This window comes from Hordeum vulgare, chromosome 2H, assembly GCF_904849725.1.
Source record: "Hordeum vulgare subsp. vulgare chromosome 2H, MorexV3_pseudomolecules_assembly, whole genome shotgun sequence".
In the NCBI taxonomy this organism is placed as follows: domain Eukaryota; kingdom Viridiplantae; phylum Streptophyta; class Magnoliopsida; order Poales; family Poaceae; genus Hordeum; species Hordeum vulgare.
Genome location: NC_058519.1, coordinates 597,499,306 through 597,519,312, shown reverse-complemented (window position 1 = coordinate 597,519,312; position 20,007 = coordinate 597,499,306). Strand labels below are relative to the sequence as shown.

The window sequence follows — 20,007 nt, the reverse complement described above, 5'->3', positions numbered from 1 at the left end:
AGGAGCGCCATGATAACTTCTTCAAAAAGTAATGACTAAGTCTCAATCAACTACTCCCTCCGTAAACTTATATAAAAACATTTAGAACACTATTTTAATAATCTAAACGTTTTTATATTAATTTACAGAAAAAGTAATATTTAGTAAGATTGTTTGCACCAATAATGCTAGACCTATAAAGACTTACAAATGTTTACTTAACCTTTCAAACTAATTTTTCTCTCCCCCCTGATTTTCAGTGAGGGTGGGTCCTTCACAAAAATGCTAGACATATAAATAGTTACATAAGGTTACACGTTGACTAGGATTCTTTCTTTCTAACTAACCACTCCCTCCCTGATTTTTAAGAGGGGTGGGGCCCTCATTCCCCTTAATCTCCAATCAAAATTCGCATCTTTGTAAAATCTATGTAAACTTATGTATGTGCAGCATTGCTGGGTCCCTCATCCCCCACTTACCAATCACAATTCTACACATCCGTTTATACTAATTTTTTTTAAGTAAGTCTTTATAGATGTAGCGTTACTCCTGTTTGCATATACAGTATGGATTTTGTTGACTGGCCAAATATTACATGAACGTCCTAGCGTCGTCATGCGGCAGACGCGTACCAGTAGAAACTCCGCGTATGTGTTCTTTTCACGTGAGAGTTTCCGCCGGCCGATCGATAAAAGCTAGCTACTCGGTGATTGTTACTGGTACGAGCCGGACACACCGTTGTGGTTAGTTCCAACAAATTTCCATTGTCAGCATGTGAAGAGTTTTAGCCTGTCTGATTTGCTTTCTTTTCTAATTTCTCATTAATTTGATCGATGCTTCATATCCAAACCATCTCGTTTGTCTTGTCCATTGCATCCTCTCCGGATTCCTCCTTAACTGTAACAAAATTTGCTCCTCCGAGCAGCAAAAAACAGCAGGTGGCAATGGGGGAGGTTGGTGCCGACATGATCTACACCCAAGATGGCACCGTGGACATGAAGGGCAACCAGGCCGTCAAGAGCAACACCGGCAACTGGCGCGCCTGCCCCTACATCCTCGGTACGTACACACAAACGACTCCATTTTGGCCCTACTCTCTGAGCCATGGCGTTGATCGATGAATTGCATTGCGTTGCAGCTAACGAATGTTGCGAGCGGCTGGCGTACTACGGCATGAGCGCCAACCTGAGCAACTTCATGGTGGACAACATGGGCATGAACAAAACCGCCGCCGCCAACAGCGTCACCAACTGGACGGGGACCTGCTATGCCGCCCCCCTCATCGGCGCCTTCCTCGCCGACGCCTACCTCGGCCGCTTCTGGACCATCGCCTCCTTCGTAATCATCTACATCATCGGCCTGGGGCTCCTGACGATTGCGGCGTCGGTGAAAGGGCTGGTGCCGACGTGCGCGGCCAAGGGGGTGTGCGACCCGACGGCGGGGCAGACGGCGGCGGTGTTCGTGGGTCTCTACCTCGTCGCTCTGGGCACGGGCGGGATCAAGCCCTGCGTGTCCTCGTTCGGAGCCGACCAGTTCGACGAGCACGACGAAAGCGAGCGGCGGAGCAAGAGTTCCTTCTTCAACTGGTTCTACTTGTCCATCAACATCGGCGCGCTGGTGGCGTCATCCGTGGTGGTGAATGTGCAGGTCCACTACGGCTGGGGCTGGGGCTTCGGCATCCCCGCCGTCGCCATGGCCATCGCCGTCGGCAGCTTCTTCGTCGGCACGCCTCTCTACCGCCACCAGCGCCCCGGCGGCAGCCCGCTCACCCGCATCGCGCAGGTGCTCGTCGCGGCCACGCGCAAGCTGGGCGTCCCCGTCGACGGGTCGGCGCTGTACGAGACGGTGGACAGGGACTCCGGCATCGAGGGGAGCCGCAAGCTGGAGCACACCGAGCAGTTCAGGTTCCTCGACAAGGCGGCCGTGGAGACGCCGGCGGACAGGACAGCGACCACACCATCGGCGTGGAGGCTCTGCACGGTGACGCAGGTGGAGGAGCTCAAGAGCGTGGTGAGGCTGCTGCCCATCTGGGCGAGCGGCATCGTCTTCGCGGCGGTGTACGGGCAGATGAACACCATGTTCGTGTTCCAGGGAGACACCCTCGACAAGCGCATGGGCGCCCACTTCTCCATCCCCTCTGCCTCGCTCTCTACCTTCGACACCCTCAGCGTCATTTTCTGGGTGCCCGTGTACGACCGCCTCCTCGTCCCGGCCGTCCGCTCTGTCACCGGCCACCCCCGCGGCTTCACGCAGCTCCAGCGCATGGGTGTCGGACTTGTCGTCTCAATCTTCTCCATGGTCGCCGCCGGCGTGCTCGAGCTCGTCCGCCTCCGCACGATCGCGCGGCACGGGCTGTACGGAGAGGACGACATCGTGCCCATCTCCATCTTCTGGCAGGTGCCGCAGTACTTCATCGTCGGAGCGGCCGAGGTGTTCGTCTTCGTGGGGCAGCTGGAGTTCTTCTACGACCAGGCGCCGGACGCCATGAGGAGCATGTGCATGGCGCTGTCGCTGACGGCGATATCACTTGGAAGCTACGTGAGCACGCTGCTGGTGACGGTGGTGAAGAAGGTGACGACGAGGGGCGGGAAGGAAGGGTGGATCCCGGACAAGAACCTCAACGTCGGTCACCTCGACTATTTCTTCTGGCTGATGACCGTGCTCAGCGTTGTCAACTTTGCTATCTACCTGCCCATCGCCAACTGGTACGCCTACAAGAGGAGCGTCGAAGACGGAGACAACCCGGACGCCAATGAAGGAGGTGATGATCCACATGACCAGTGAGTGATCGATCTGAATGTGCTTGCTTGAACCAGGAGACAGAACAGAATAGACTGTTCAAAGCAAACATTAAGTTCAGGTGTTGGCGGGGTGAGCTGAGGGCGAAGATTGTGCCATTTCTGACTTAAGAATGCTTGTGCTGTTTGTTAAGTACCATAGTGGATAAAAAAAAAAGGTACTCGCAAGTTCATTATTAAAATTATACTCCCTCTGTAAATAAATATAAAAGTATTTAGATCACTATCTCAGTGATCTGAACGCTCTTATATTTTTTTTAGGGAACTACTCCCTTCGTCACAGTTTAAAAGACACGGTTAAATTTACGTGTATTTCTACAATAGACAAGGTTTAAAACACATTGCATTTTCTCCTAACAGCTAAGTAGCACTTCATTGTACTACTTCTATATGCATGCATAATGTCAATGTTATTTTTCATTCCATCTCACAGTCAATCAATAACCACCTAGGTTTTAGAGAATTTTCAAGCACGTCTCTAAATCGCGACGGAAAGACTATACAAGACCACTAATATTAATCAAGACAAAGTTAATGAAATTTGTCTCTTAATGATCCATGCATGCATACGAGTAAAAAGGTTGGCTTTCATGCACCCCCACTAATCAACACATTAATTAACACGATGAACAAGTAGACAAGTTGGTTTACAAGATTGACTTAAGAGCATGGTTAAATAGTATAGCAAACACCCGTTATATGAAGTCATCACATCACCTAGAGCCAACCTAATAGCTTGCTAGTATAATTAGAATAAGTATATTAGAGCTCAGTCAGCTGGTTATAAAAAATAAACAAATATATTTTTGCTTAGTTAAAGAAAAGAGAAAATAAGAGAGAAGGTAAGCGTGCTCTTAGTTAAGAACGAGCTCTAGCATGTGCTCCTAAAAACTTTATGAGAGTGAAAGGTAGGTCATATAATAAAAAGGTAATTCACTTTTCTAATCAACTATTATACATGTTGGTTAGAAGATGAACTATAGATGATATGGTAATGCCTTATAGCCAGCAGCTCGCTATACTATTAACCATTCTCTTGGTCATAGCAATACACTTATATCATTATTAATGTGACTCACCTTTTGTCTCCTTAAGTATGTTGGAGCTCGTGCTACAACTATATTAAGTAAGTTTACAGTCCCCTTCTTTTCTCCTCTCTCCTCTCTTCGCCAATTAAGCACAAATACTCCCTCTTTTTCGGTTTATAAGGCTCATCTTAAAAATTTCAAATTTTTATTATATTAGGCTTATTTTGAGTCTAATTGAGTTAAAATGCTTTGAGTCCCACGTCATATTTAATACATAGAGTTTAGAGAAAGGAGATGAGTTGCTACCCATACATCGTTTTCTACATCCACTATTCAAGTCCAATGAAAAGGAAGATGCTATATTTATTGCCTTGGAAATTGAATATATGAGAAATATTTAATTGGGTAGTTAAAACTAGTGTCATCTACTCATAATTCACCTTGGTTGATGAGATTTCAGATTTTAGCCCTATGAACTGGAAAGGAGGGAGTATTATATTTAAATCCTTGTAGTATGTTAACATTATTTTATTGTACTCCCTTCATCTTAGTTTACAAGTCCCACACATGCACCTAGGTTGTCAATTTAACCAACTTAATGAGAGGCATATATTACAAAAAATATTTGTAAACTTTAGATGTTCTATTTTCTAATGATATAATTTTTTTATGTTAAATAATATATTTTATATAAATCAAATTGATGATCTAGGTACACGTGCATGTCTTTTAAACTGTGACGGAGGAAGTATTGCTATAAAGATACATTAGTTTTGTCTTGATACCTGTAATACGAGTTTGTGTCTTTTTATATAAAAATAAGAAATATCTAGTGGTCTGCCCTAGATGGTCAGATAACAATGCGAAACGCTTGCAAACAACCGGCTGGTAACTCAACGCTCGTTTTTTTGCGGGAACTCACTAAGCGCTCGTTGATCCGTATCTGTGGCCGTCGAATCGAAATTTGTTGGATGACCCAAAGCGCAGCTCCCCCATGCGCGACCGACACGAGTATAATGACTCATGAGGCAAAGTTAATGGAATACAGACATTAATGAGCATTGGCTTGCTATGAGTGGGATATAAAATACTTTCTTTTGTCACGGTTTAGAAGTCACGGTTCTCTTTACATGTATTTTCATAATAGAAATGAATTAAAACGCATGACATTAATTAATTAATTAATTAAAAATACTAGTAGGCTGCATGCACTCCTTGTTAAGTTGTTCTATGAGTAATTATGCATTATCTTTTCAAGTAATTAGGCATCGTGCGCGTGCGGTTATTATGTGAACATTTGTAAACAAAGTAGAGCCAATCAAGATTCACCTTGAACCCAAAGATCGTTTATGCGTGCCTTACCTGTAATATGAGTTTGTGTCCTTATATATAAAAATAAAAAAGTACCCCCTCCGGTCCTTTTTTCTTTGCGTTTAAGAAAAGTTGATTTTTTCCTCAATGTTCTGCGTGCTAGCTTTTCTTGGCTGTTGTTTCCAACTTTACCCCTCCTTTCCAATTATTGCATGTCTCTTTTCCATGCACAGCCAACGCCTCTTTCCCATGCACAGCGCCACAGCCACCGCCTCTTCCCAAGGAAGCCAGCCTACCTCTTCCTCTCCTTCCCACGGGTCTCATCTCACCCTCCCATTCTCCACATCTCACTCTCCCTTCTCCTCTACATCCCCTCCATTTCTATGGATGAAATCCACCCATCATGGTTGTGGGAGGACAGCCAACCTATAGAGGATAGTGAGTCCATGCATGAAAGTTTGCTCGCGGAAGACACCTTGCTCGACGTGGACGACAGCGAGCTCGCGTACGGAGGCGTGCTCCCCACAGGCGGTGCGCTCGCGAGCAGTGGTGTTCTCTCGCTCGCAGAGGGCAGCGCCCTCGCGGACGGCGTCGTGCTCCCGCTCGCGGACGGCGACGCAGTCATGGAAGGCAGCGTGTCTGCGGATAGTGGCCTCCTGCCGCTCGCGGATGGCGACGCAGTCATGGAAGGCAGTGCGCCCACGGACGGCGACGCAGTCGTGGAAGGCGGCGCGTTCGCGGAGTGCAGCATGCACCTGAAGGACGGTGGCGTCCACGCACTTGAGCACGTCGTGCATGCGTTGGTCGACAAGGTGAACAAGCTGACCGACAAGGTGCAGCAGCTCACCGAACTGCTGCACGCGCTCACCGTGAGGGGCATTAAGGTGGATGGTGCCAACCTGGAGGACGAGGACGGCCAACATGCGCTCGTGGATGATAGTGGCATCTACGACGGACAGACGGCCGGTCAAGCCTAGACGAGAGCGGCCATGGTTGTGGCCATGGTTTCCGCTCATACCAGCGCCGCTACTTCCGCCTTGCACCTCCACATCCGCAGGCTGGCTGGTGTTGTCGTTGCCATTGCTTCCGCTGGCTGGCTGGTTTTGCTCGACGGCTTCATTTTCTGTATTTGGTTTGGACGTTCAAAGGAAATCAAATAGAGCAGAATAAATAGAGTAAAATGAAAGAAGAACAATCAGTTCGTACCGCCGTCGCTCTCCTCGAATACGTAGACATAGTTCATGTCCTCGGCGTGGCCATCATATTGGTCCTCCACCTCTTCCCAGTCGATGGCCAAATTGAGATCGAAAGTAGCCATTGCATTCAAGTGGCAAGAGAGAGAGAGGAACAAAGAGAGTGGAGAGAGAATTCTGTGCGGTTCTGTTCATGACTGAGGCTAACATTTATAGACAAAACTTTTGAGTCTAACCATGGCGGTAAGCTAAATTTGGAGCTAATTCATGGCGGGCTGCTTAGTTTTGGAGGGAGTTGAAAATTTTGGCGAATTTTTTTTCAAAGAGAGAGAGAAGCGCATGCAGAAAGATGGAGAGGAGAGAGAGATGCATGCAGAACCGGAGAGAGAGAGAGAGGTGCATGCATTAGAGATGGAGAGGAGAGAGACGCATGCAAAAAGGTGGAGAGAGGAGTTACGTGGGCGCGAGAATATATGGGTGCATGCTGATGATTCACATGCATGGAGTAACTGCTCAGCGTAGCAACTCAGGGGCAAAGTAGTCCAAATTTTGCTCAGCTTTCCTCTTCTTGGTATCCGGGCTGAAGCTTAAACGCAAAGAAAAAAGGACCGGAGGGAGTATTACAATTTGACATGCATGTCTTGCTTTTTTCCTATTTTCCACTTCAAATATTCTGAACTTCCCATAATTTTCCTATAGAGGTTTTGGGTTTTGAAGGCTTAATGTTTTTTAAATAATTTTCCCTTGTCTTTTACTTTTCTTGAAGTTTTATATGAAATTCTTGTGTTGATTGAATTTGCTCTCATGCCAAAGCATTGTCTTGTGTTGATTGAATTGACTATAGACTATTTCATCAATTTATTCCATTGACTAATAGTTGAGTACTCATAGAACATAGCAAGATCCAGCATCCAAATCGTTTGATGTTCACATGGCAAGAACAACATTGACACATTAGACTCTGCAGTAGACTATAGTAACATTCCACGAAAACAGCAACGATATAAAGATCGAGATGGTGGCGGGAAGCTACCACCGTTGGTGCAGTTGGGCTACTGGCCGGGCGACCGAGCAGCAAGCAGGCGCTTATTAGAAGGTCTCTTTTTTTATACCACGTTCGACAGCGGGAACCACAAGGTCCTCCGTGACGATCTCCATCACCACCGTGATATCGCACCTCACGCTGAAACAGTCATCCTTCAGGTAAGGTAGACTCTCCAGTTCTGCCTTTTCGATGAAGAGACCGGAAACGGGTGGCTCTCGTTTTCCGGAGAAGGTAAAGCACGTGTCGTTATTCCAGACGTATCGTGGCACGGGGTGGCCTTCTTTGTCGAGCAAGCTGATCTTGAACTGTGCCCTGACTTCGCCGGCCTCGCTGGGATCAAGACAGAGTAAAATGGATATCCAGCGATTGTGGAACATCGACTCGTCATCACTGTCGGGGTAGTACCGCAGGCACCAGCAATGACCTCCAACTACGAACGACCTCGACGTAATGAATTTGCCGCAGCCGAGCCCCTTGGTGCGGGAGTAGCCGTCGATCTTGAGGACGTGCGACCCGGACGCGGCCTTGGCGACGATGGACGACGCCGACATGGACGGCGTTACGGCAACGCCGCCGCTGGCACCGCGGGAGGACGCGCGCGAGTTGGACATGGAGTTTGTATCAGGTTACAGTAATGGGAGTTAGAGAGGGGCGGAACAGGGTGCGCGATCGTGAGCTACTTATACACGATGATGGCCGTTGCTGCATTTACTAAATCACACGAGCGCCCGACGACCGAGGAGACACATACGTACGTATTAATACAATAAGGTACAGTCAACAGGCTGTAAGGATTAAAATACTATATTTTTAGAGAGAGAAGAAGAGAGAGAAGGAAAGCGGACTCTTCGTGAAGAGGCAGCTCTAGCACGTGCTCCTAGGTGCTTTGTGAGAATGAAAGGTGGGTCATATATGATAAAAGTAGTACTCTTTTATAGCTAACTATTGTACAAGCTAGCTATAAGATGAGCTATAAGACTGTTTATAGCCAGCAGTTGGATATACTATTAACCATGCTCTAATCAACTCAATTGTATGTGGCCGGCGCATTCACATACGAACCGCCAGCGACGAGGAGACGAAGCCAAAAGGTTCTTTTAAATGAGCGCGGCGCCTCTTTGGTTTTCTTCTGCGGTTGGCGCTTCGTTTGGCTCTAGCCGGCGACTCTGACGGAAAGAAAAATGACATAACTTCGATAGTACTAATAATTCTCAGTCACATTTTTTCGCCGGAACTGCTAATTCTCAGTCACCTGACAATCTTACACCCTCCGGTCCTTTTTAGTTTGCATATAAGTTTTGTCCAAAGTCAAAGCATCTCTACTTGTATCAAACTTATACAAAAAATTATCAACATTCACCATGTCAAACCAATATTGTTAGATTCTTTATGAAATGTAGTTTCATAGTGTATATATTTGGTATTGTAGATATTGATATTTTTTAATATAAATTTGATCAAACTTTGCAAAGTTTAACTTGACCGAAATCTAATATGCAAAGTAAAAAGGACCGGAGGGAGTACATCTTAGAGAATGCACAGCCGGATCCCTCATACATATTTCAAACGTCCATCGATCATCCCATTGCTATCCACCCCACAAAAATCCTTCAAACCAATCCTTCCTCTAACCTTCTTCATCTTCTCTTCTTTCTGTCGCATCTCACATAAGAAAACCAACATGGGGCAATGCAACTGACACAACGTCGCTAGCTCTCGAACTGTACGGGGATTCCCTGTGACAGCCCGATGCCGACGTTCCAGAAGATTCCCCCTCCTTTCCGTTTTCGGCGTGTGGTTATTTTCTTTTGTTGCATCAACATCGCATCATTCACATCATCTGCATTGCATCGGCATCTCCGTTGCCGCCAGTTTTCAAAAGTTGCTTCCGTTGTTAGTTGCCGGTTCCCGTCGTTGTCCGTTCTGAGCCCGACCGCACACGCACGCGCCCGCGGCATCGTCGTAACCCTGTTTTAAAAGTGTGCGTAAAACTTTGTCTGATCGAGGTGAAACTTGGCATGCGGTCGTAATTTGTTTTAGTTAGGCCGCCTGTCGAATTTCGTCGTGATCGGGGTTCGTCTGGTACCCGAGCGGTCGACCGTAGCGGCACCGTATCTGGTCTACCGTCGGACGTTCGTCGGTGTTTTAAAATTCGTTGCCGCGCCACCCGTTTTCCCTCTCATCTCCGTTAAACCACCCTACACGGCCACTTACCCGTTCCTGCGTTCGGAATCGTCCGAATCCGACCCCGCGGTTGGATCCGGAATGCGATTCCGGTTAAACCTAGCCCCTCTTTTCTCTATAAATACCCCTCCATCATATTTTTTAGACAGCCCCCTCTCCCCTGCCTCGAAAACTGTGCCAACCCTAGCCTCCCGCACCCTCTCTCTCCTCCCCTCGGTCCCTCAGCCGCCGCCAGGGCCCACCGAGCCCAGATCGGGCCCGGGCAGGCCCGAAACCGCCGCCGCCGCCCGTTCTGCTCCCGTGCCCGTGCCTCTGGTGGCGAGCCGCCGGGCTGCCCGCGCCGCTCGAGGCTTCCCCTGTGCCCCGCCACTGGGTGCACTCGCCGGAGAGCCGAGCCCGCGGCTCCTCGCCGCCTTCCTGTCACGTCCTGCACCGTCCTCTGCCTACAGCGCCGCCCTGAGACAGATCCACGCCGCTGCAACCCCTCGTGCCGCCGCCTCCGTGTAGCGCCGCCGCCTCAGGCCAGATCCGGCCAGACCTGGACCGTGGGGGTCCATCCCGTGCCTCGTCCCTCGCCAGACCTCGCCGTCGAGATGGCATGCACCGCCGCTAGACCTCCTGGCCGAGGACGACGACGGCTCGAGCAGCAGCACAGCGCCCGCCTAGGCCCCCCTCGCCCGCCTGGGCCTTCCATCGATGCGGCCCAGCCGGCTCAGGCCTCCCGCTGCAGCCGAGGCCCAGCTGGCCAGCAGCTCCCCCGGCCCATCTGCTCCTCCCTCCAACCGGCCCAAGGCCTACCCCAAGGTAGCCCCTATTCCCTTGCCCTGAGCGCATTCTTGCTATGTAGCGCCACTTTTCGGCCCATTAGAGCTTTAGGTTGTTTTAGGAATTATCTAAATTCTAGAAATATACGTATATATAAACCCCATAACTTTTAAACCGTAAATCGGATCGAGGCGTATTTTATATGGTTTTGATGTAGAATTTCGCGTAGTATCCCTTTTTGCAACTTGCATAAATGTTTGGTGTGGTTTGACCCACTGTTTGCCTAGAAATGCGTGATGTCTCAACAGGATAGTGGCCGCATTTATTTTCCGCGCGTGTTCGAATAGCTCGAACCCTGTAGATAAAATGCCCATGTTTTAGGAACCATTTTTCCATGCATTTTAGAGCGGTCATTTGTATTTTTGCGTGTAGGGATTTGACGCTAGTTTATTTTCCCGTGTATAGGTTATTTTCTCACATTTTCGTGTGGCATTATATTGTTGTGCAAACCCACATATTTTATATGTTTTCGGGGTAAAAAATCCATGAGATTTTTGCGTGCAATTAGTTTTAGCTTTTGAGTAAGTTAGTTTGCGCGATATTTTGCCGTGATGCCCTTTTGTTTAATTCGTAGGATTTATGTCGTGCTTCGTTTGAAGGAGTTGTCAACTAGGGAGTTGTTCTTGGGTGTTTAGAGTAGCCCCTGGTATTTTTGGTTGAAATAGAATTGCATATTTAGGTGTGGTTTGATAGCCCTCAAGTTGCTAGAAATAGTGCTGATTTGGAGGAGCTGAAATATTTCTAAGTTTGGAATCTGTTATATTTTGTTGTTGTCTTGTGTTGCTTGTATCTTTTGTTCTGTAGCTCTTTTGAGGTTGGTCCAATGGAGTAAGTTGTAGTCCTTGTGTTTCTCTAGCATGCTGTGAATTTTCATGCCATTTGGGGCCCTATAGCTATAGGTTTTGCTGCTGTCAAATGGCTTCAGATTGAAAACTGCACTTTCATGAGGTGTAATTTTCACTAAGTCTGAAATAGTGTGTGGGATGCCATTTTGTGACTTCTTTTCCTAGTGTTCCTTGCTGCCATGCTAGTTGTTGTTAGTTGTTTGTAGTAGTGCTTCTTGCCCTCTTCCGTGTCATGCCTTGCTTTAGTTTATCGGAGTAGTGTAGCCCGTAGTTGTGGTGTGTAGAAGATGCTATGTGGCTATTTTTGGCAGATTGTAGTGATATCTTGTTTTGCTCGTAGTTGTTGAACCGTAGCTCCGATTTGATCGTGTCCTACATGAAACTTGCTTAGAATCTCGTGTAGTTTCATTTTGTCTTGCTGTTTGTTTGTTCTGAAGTGCTCGTAGCCGTCGTTGCACACATATTGCATTCATGCCATCATATCTTGCGGTGCTTGTAACTTTTGACCTGTAGCTCCGTTGGAGATGATCTCTAGGTGTAAATTGCTTGTCTTGATGCGTAGAATCACGTGAACCTATTTGTTTTACTGTTTAACAACTAATTAAATGTGTTAATTCAGATCTGGACAGAATTGTAAATTAACATGTGAGGTCGTCTCAGAGATGCTATATGTCATTTCCGACCTCATTTAAAATGTCTAGATAGGTACTTTACTTTCCGCTTCACCTCTTGCATATTTGACAACATTAATATTGTCGTGTAAATAACCGGGAGTGAACTAAATAATTCATATGTGGAGTTTCGTCAATATGCAACTCGTTGCATATTGAACTTCACTTAATGTGTAGTGTTTGATTGTGTGATTTGCCATGTCGTGACTTACATGTATACAGCTGCTCATGCATCATTTGTGTTGTGCATCATGTGGTGAATTCGGTGTGTTGATTTGTGTTTCCGGTTTTCTTCGTCTTGGTAGAGTTCCGCAGCGTGTCGGATGTGAGGACCCGTTCGACTACGTCGGTTCGTCTGCCTCAGGAGTCATTCTTCTTCCAAGCGGGATCTCTGGCAAGATGACCATTTCCCCAGATACCATTACTATCATTGACATGCTAGTTTTATCGCTTCTATCGATTATGTCTCGTTGCCTACCACATGTTAAATATCAGCCTCTCAATAATGCCATGATAACCTTCAACCTGTTCGACCTAGCAAACCACTGATTGGCTATGTTACCGCTTGCTTAACCTTGTGTAGCGTTGCTAGTTGCAGGTGCAGTTGCTTCCATGTGATTACATGGGTTCCTTGTCATATCACCATATTAAATGTTATTTAATTTAATGCACCTATATACTTGGTAAAAGGTGGAAGGCTCGGCCTTTCTAGCCTGGTGTTTTGTTCCACCTATGCCCCCTTAGTTTCGGCTACCAGTGTTATGTTCCATAAACGAGCGCTCCTAACACGATCGAGGTTGTTATGGGGACCCCCTTGATAATTCGTTTTAGATTAAAGTTGGTCTGGCAAGGCCCAACTTTGGTTCTACATTTTCCCAAAATAATAATTTTGTTAATACTGAAATGTATAGGGAGTTAGCGCTACCCGAGGAGTAATTCTACATAATACAGGGAGGGCCAATGCTGATGGTGCTGGTCCAAAACAGAGCAGCTTACTAACGACACCCGAGGCAACTCGACGTTTGGCGTGGTAACCATCGCTCATCCGTCGTGTCCTGAGAACGAGATACGCGGCTCCTATCGGGATCGTCGACACGCCGGGCGGCCTTGTTGGATTAGTTTTACCTTTGACGAGATATCTTATGCATCGGGATTCCGGTGATGCTTTGGGTATTCTCAGAGTTGGGCTTTTCCACTAAGGAATCCGACGAGATCGCGAGTGTCGTGATCGAGGATTTCTATGCGGCTTGTGGTAATTTCTGATGGACTAGTTGGAGCACCCCTCCAGGGTTAAATCTTTCGGAAAGCCGTGCCCGCGGTTATGTGGCAACATGGAAACTTTGTTTAACACTGGTTCTAGATAACTTGAAGTTAACTTAATTAAAATATGCCAACTGTGTGCGTAACCGTGACTGTCTCTTTCGTGAGTTCCTTCTTCGATCGAGGACACGGTGGGGTTATGTCTGACGTAGGTAGGTGTTGAGGATCATTCATTTGATCATCAGTAGTTCACGTCCATTATGCGTAGACCTTCCCCCTCTTATTTCTTGTACTCGTAAGTTAGCCACCAAATATATGCTTAGCCGCTGCTGCAACCTCACCACTTAACCATGCCTCACCTAATAAGCTTTGCTAGTCTTGATACCTTTCGAAATGAGATTGTTGAGTCCCCTGTGGCTCACAGATTACTACAACACCAGTTGCAGGTACATGTAAAGGTTACTTGACGCGAGCGCGTTGGTTGTTCATTTGGAGTTGCTTCTTCTTCTTCTTCATCGATCTAGGATGGGTTCCAGGCCGGCAGCCTGGGATAGCAAGGATGGACGTCGTTCTTATTTTCTTGTTTGTTTTCGTCCGTAGTCGGACCCTGCTCTTACTCTTGATGAATATGTAATGTACTGATGTGACTCTGATGTAGCTTGTGGCGAGTGTAAGCCAACTCTGTTATATACCTCTTCTTTTCAGTACATGTACTTGTAACGATATCCATTCTTGCGACATGACAAGATGCGCTTCTATCCCTGACGAGGCCTTCGTGCCAAATTGAGGATAGGGTCACATGTTGGGCTTGACAAGTTAGTATCAGAGTAGTACCGACCTAGGAGCCCCCTTGATTGATCGAACTTGGCCGAGTCGAGTCTAGTGAAAAACTGCTTTGAGTCTAGTTATATATCGGAGAGTAGGATTCTTTTTTCTCCTCTTCTATGCTCTGGTGAGGAATCTTGATGTAATAATTTATTCTACTCCTCTTCTCACTCAAAAAAAATTAGGATCACGCGGATATTCTTGGAATCTATATGATGCCGATGTGACGGAGTTCTGTCTTGGTGCCTCATATCTGCTTTGAGTTTCACGGGAGTTGAGCTCCAGGGGATTCTTGAGCACATCGTTATCATTCAGATTTCTTAATATCTCTGGACGAAGGATGTTCGTAATTTCTTCAATACTAGTAGTGGCGAGATAACCCCGATGTCCCCAGTACTCGTGCAGATTGTTCGGGAGTACTGTCATACTTTGTATCGTTGTGATCACGAGGGTTTGTTGTAGATGAAGGTCTGAGATTCTGGTCGTGTGTTGACGGATGTGATACAAGTGACAGGTTAGTATAGGAGTTATGTGATATTACTCCTTGTATCCGTGTACCAGATTGCATGACCAGATATTTCGGGAATTCATAGGTGGGAATTCTAGTAGTTGCTTATAGGACAATCTTCTAACAAACGCATGATGTTAGGTTGGGGTTCGACATCTAGTGGATTCCTGTCCACGAAAATATCGAACGAAATCTCTCTCATGAGTTTGTTCTGGCTTGTTTCATAAACCTCATCCCTTTGTTTTGCTGAATGTGGTAATTCGTGTTGCTTCGATGTCAAGTGGTGATTTCAGATCTTTCCAAGAGGTGTTCTCATAGTTTTTATGTGAGAATGCAAATTCTTTTGTTCATTCAAGTTGTCATATCAACTCTGGTCAACCGGAGTTGTGGTGTCAATTCCATTCAACCGGTGTGCTTCTCTTCAACGGAATTCAATCTTATCTAATTTTGCACGATCATTCTCTGTTTTATGCCGGAGTTCATCTCATCTGTTCCAAGTTGTCTTTGTTTTTCCCCGCCCTCCCACCCTTTTTCTCAGTGATTCAATTTTCATCCAAGAGTTTCCTCTTCTTTGTGCTTCCGCGGTCTGTTCTTTTCTCTCTTACCCGGTGATTCATTGTGAAGATTCTCACGAGATTCGTGTCATATTTGTTCATTCTTGTCATCCTTACCGATGAATTTAATTCAGTTGTCCGTGTTCATCATATCCTAATTATCCTTGTAATTCTTTTTCATGTTGGAGATTCTTGCAGCCTATCTTGGTTATTCATTCCTCTCTTTTCATCCAGAGTGTTGAAGATATCTCGGAAGTTTCGTGTTTTCAATTCTTTTAGTTATTTCGAGGTTCTCAACCTCATCTAGTTCTGTTCATAACGGTTCAATATCTCTCTTCCAAGTAATCCTTTCAACGATGGTTTCTTTGAGTGGGCCCATAACCCACAGGTTTTCCCAGGATCTTGTCTGGCTCCTGTAATCTTCCGGAGATCTTTAATTCTTTTCAACTATGACGTAAGTATGATTTTCATCAGTCATATTCCTTGTTCAAGATCAATTTGAATTAATTCTCATATTTGGCTCAATCTTGCATTCTTCTTTATTCTGGAGTGTCTCAGTTATTCTTGGTGTTGTTTCTCGTCATCATTCTCAGCTTGCAATTCGAAGGAGTGTTTTTCTCAATCTTGGTCCATTCTCTTCAGATTTATCATTTCAGCCTGGTGCCATCATCTTAATTGTTGTCAATCATGAGAATCTATTTCTTGCTATCCGGTGCATTTCTGAGTTGTTTTCATTCTCGATCCTCCGAAGGCCATCATTTCAGAAGATTCTTCGTTCTCAGCTTTCAGCTTTCGTTCTCTAATTCTTCTCAATTGTTGTCTCTTCGTTCGTCTCTCGTTTATTCGGGTGCCTTGTTTTAGTTTCCTCTCAGGTGTTGGGGAACGTCGCATGGGAAACAAAAATTTTCCTACGCGCACGAAGACCTATCATGGTGATGTCCATCTACGAGAGGGGATGAGTGATCTACGTACCCTTGTAGATCGTACAGCAGAAGCGTTAGACAACGCGGTTGATGTAGTGGAACGTCCTCACGTCCCTCGATCCGCCCCGCGAACAATCCTGCGATCAGTCCCACGATCTAGTACCGAACGGACGGCACCTCCGCGTTCAGCACACGTACAGCTCGACGATGATCTCGGCCTTCTTGATCCAGCAAGAGAGACGGAGAGGTAGAAGGGTTCTCCGGCAGTGTGACGGCGCTCCGGAGGTTGGTGATGATCTCGTCTCAGCAGGGCTCCGCCCGAGCTCCGTAGAAACGCGATCTAGAGGAAAAACTATGGAGGTATGTGGTCGGGCAGCCGTGAGAAAGTCGTCTCAAATCTGCCCTAAAAGCCCCATATATATAGGAGGAGGGAGGGGAACCTTGCCTTGGGGTCCAAGGGACTCCCAAGGGGTCGGCCGAGCCAAGGGGGGGAGGACTCCCCCCCCCCCAAACCGAGTTGGACTTGGTTTGGTGGGAGGAGTCCCCCTCCCTTCCCACTTCTTCCCTCTTTTTTTTTCCTTTTCCTTTGATTTCTTTCTCTTGGCGCATAGGCCCCCTTGGGGCTGTCCCACCAGCCCACTAAGGGCTGGTGTGTCTCCCCAAAGCCTATGGGCTTCCCCGGGGTGGGTTGCCCCCCCCCCCCCCCGGTGAACTCCCGGAACCCATTCGTCATTCCCGGTACATTCCCGGTAACTCCGAAAACCTTCCGGTAATCAAATGAGGTCATCCTATATATCAATCTTCGTTTCCGGACCATTCCGGAAACCCTCGTGACGTCCGTGATCTCATCCGGGACTCCGAACAACATTCGGTAACCAACCATATAACTCAAATACGCATAAAACAACGTCGAACCTTAAGTGTGCAGACCCTGCGGGTTCGAGAACTATGTAGACATGACCCGAGAGACTCCTCGGTAAATATCCAATAGCGGGACCTGGATGCCCATATTGGATCCTACATATTCTACGAAGATCTTATCGTTTGAACCTTAGTGCCAAGGATTCGTATAATCCCGTATGTCATTCCCTTTGTCCTTCGGTATGTTACTTGCCCGAGATTCGATCGTCAGTATCCGCATACCTATTTCAATCTCGTTTACCGGCAAGTCTCTTTACTCGTTCCGTAACACAAGATCCCGCAACTTACACTAAGTTACATTGCTTGCAAGGCTTGTGTGTGATGTTGTATTACCGAGTGGGCCCCGAGATACCTCTCCGTCACACGGAGTGACAAATCCCAGTCTTGATCCATACTAACTCAACGAACACCTTCGGAGATACCTGTAGAGCATCTTTATAGTCACCCAGTAACGTTGCGACGTTTGATACACCCAAAGCATTCCTCCGGTGTCAGTGAGTTATATGATCTCATGGTCATAGGAATAAATACTTGACACGCAGAAAACAGTAGCAACAAAATGACACGATCAACATGCTACGTCTATTAGTTTGGGTCTAGTCCATCACGTGATTCTCCCAATGACGTGATCCAGTTATCAAGCAACAACACCTTGTTCATAATCAGAAGACACTGACTATCATCGATCAACTGGCTAGCCAACTAGAGGCATGCTAGGGACGGTGTTTTGTCTATGTACCCACACATGTAAATGAGTCTTCATTCAATACAATTATAGCATGGATAATAAACTATTATCTTGATACAGGAATTATAATAATAACTATACATTTATTATTGCCTCTAGGGCATAATTCCAACAGTCTCCCACTTGCACTAGAGTCAATAATCTAGCCCTCACATCACCATGTGAATTACATTGTAATAAATCTAACACCCATACAGTCCTGGTGTCGATCATGTTTTGGCCGTGGAAGAGGTTTAGTCAGCGGGTCTGCTACATTCAGATCCGTGTGCACTTTGCATATATTTACGTCCTCCTCCTCGACGTAGTCGCGGATGAGGTTGAAGTGTCGTTTGATGTGTCTGGTCTTCTTGTGAAACCTTGGTTCCTTTGCTAAGGCAATGGTACCAGTGTTGTCACAGAACAAGGTTATTGGATCCAGTGCACTTGGCACCACTCCAAGATCCATCATGAACTGCTTCATCCAGACACCCTCCTTAGCCGCCTCCGAGGCAGCCATGTACTCCGCTTCACATGTAGAATCTACTACGACGCTTTGCTTGGAACTGCACCAGCTTACTGCACCCCCATTAAGAATAAATACGTATCCGGTTTGCGACTTAGAGTCGTCCGGATCTGTGTCAAAGCTTGCATCGACGTAACCTTTTACGGCGAGCTCTTCGTCACCTCCATACACGAGAAACATCTCCTTAGTCCTTTTCGGGCACTTCAGGATATTCTTGACCGCCGTCGAGTGATCCACCCCTGGATTACTCTGGAACCTACCTGCCATACTTATGGTCAGGCTAATATCCGGTCTAGTGCACAGCATTGCATACATGATAGAGCCTATGGCTGAAGCATAGGGGACGGAGCGCATATGCTCTCTATCTTCATCAGTTGCTGGGCACTGAGTCTTACTCAATTTCGTACCTTGTAACACTGGCAAGAACCCTTTCTTGGACTGTTCCATTTTGAACCTCTTCAAAACTTTATCAAGGTATGTGCTTTGTGAAAGTCCTATCAGGCGTTTTGATCTATCCCTATAGATCTTAATGCCTAGAATGTAAGCAGCTTCTCCTAGGTCCTTCATAGAGAAACTTTTATTCAAGTAACCTTTTATGCTCTCCAAAAGCTCTACGTTGTTTCCAATCAGTAATATGTCATCCACATATAATATTAGAAACGCCACAGAGCTCCCACTCACTTTCTTGTAAATACAAGATTCTCCAACCAGTTGTATAAACCCAAATGCTTTGATCACCTCATCAAAGCGTTTGTTCCAACTCCGAGATGCTTGCACCAGTCCATAAATGGATCGCTGGAGCTTGCACACCTTGTTAGCATTTTTAGGATCGACAAAACCTTCGGGTTGCATCATATACAACTCTTCCTTAAGGAAACCGTTAAGGAACGCCGTTTTGACATCCGTCTGCCAGATTTCATAATCGAAAAATGCAGCTATTGCTAACATGATTCTGACGGACTTAAGCATCGCTACGGGTGAGAAGGTCTCATCGTAGTCAACTCCTGGAACTTGTGAAAAACCCTTTGCCACAAGTCGAGCTTTATAAACGGTCACATTACCGTCAGCGTCCGTCTTCTTCTTAAAGATCCATTTGTTCTGAATAGCCTTGCGGCCCTCAGGTAGTATCTCCAAAGTCCACACTTTGTTCTCATACATGGATCCTATCTCGGATTTCATGGCTTCTAGCCATTTGTTGGAATCTGGGCCCACCATTGCTTCTTCATACTTTGCAGGTTCATTGTTGTCTAACAACATGATTGACAAGACGGGATTAGCGTACCACTCTGGAGCAGCGCGTGATCTCGTCGACCTGCGTGGTTCAACAGAAACTTGAACTGGAGTTTCATGATCATCATCATTAACTTCCTCCTCAACCGGCGTCGCAACGACAGAGGTTTCCCCTTGCCCTGCGCCACCATTCAGAGGGATGAGAGGTTCGACAACCTCGTCAAGTTCTATCTTCCTCCCACTCAATTCTCTCGAGAGAAACTCCTTCTCGAGAAAAGTTCCGTTCTTAGCAACAAACACTTTGCCCTCGGATTTGAGATAGAAGGTGTACCCAACTGTCTCTTTTGGGTAACCTATGAAGACGCACCTTTCCGCTTTGGGTTCCAGCTTTTCAGGCTGAAGCTTTTTGACATAAGCATCACATCCCCAAACTTTAAGAAACGACAACTTTGGCCTTTTGCCATACCACAGTTCGTATGGTGTCGTCTCAACGGATTTTGATGGTGCCCTATTTAAAGTGAATGCAGCTGTTTCTAATGCATAACCCTAGAATGATAACGGCAAATCAGTAAGAGACATCATAGATCGCACCATCTCTAACAAAGTACGATTACGACGTTCGGACACACCATTACGTTGTGGTGTTCCACGCGGTGT

The 20,007-nt window shown here is 46.5% G+C and overlaps 1 protein-coding gene across 1 annotated transcript; it reads left to right on the top strand.

The window, feature by feature from the left end:
- The first annotated feature begins 923 nt into the window (after window positions 1-923).
- On the top strand, window positions 924-2,763 carry LOC123428701 (protein NRT1/ PTR FAMILY 8.2-like). Its single transcript, XM_045112881.1, has 2 exons — window positions 924-1,038; window positions 1,118-2,763. The coding sequence occupies exons 1-2, from the start codon at window positions 924-926 to the stop codon at window positions 2,761-2,763; spliced, it is 1,761 nt and encodes a 586-aa protein (XP_044968816.1).
- Window positions 2,764-20,007: the final 17,244 nt, after the last annotated feature.

Bases quoted from the DNA above. Each gene is read 5' to 3' on its own strand.
- LOC123428701 (XM_045112881.1), top strand. From the start codon at position 924: ATGGGGGAGGTTGGTGCCGACATGATCTACACCCAAGATGGCACCGTG. The intron at 1,039-1,117 runs GTACGTACACAC...ATTGCGTTGCAG, and splicing joins CGCCTGCCCCTACATCCTCG to CTAACGAATGTTGCGAGCGG.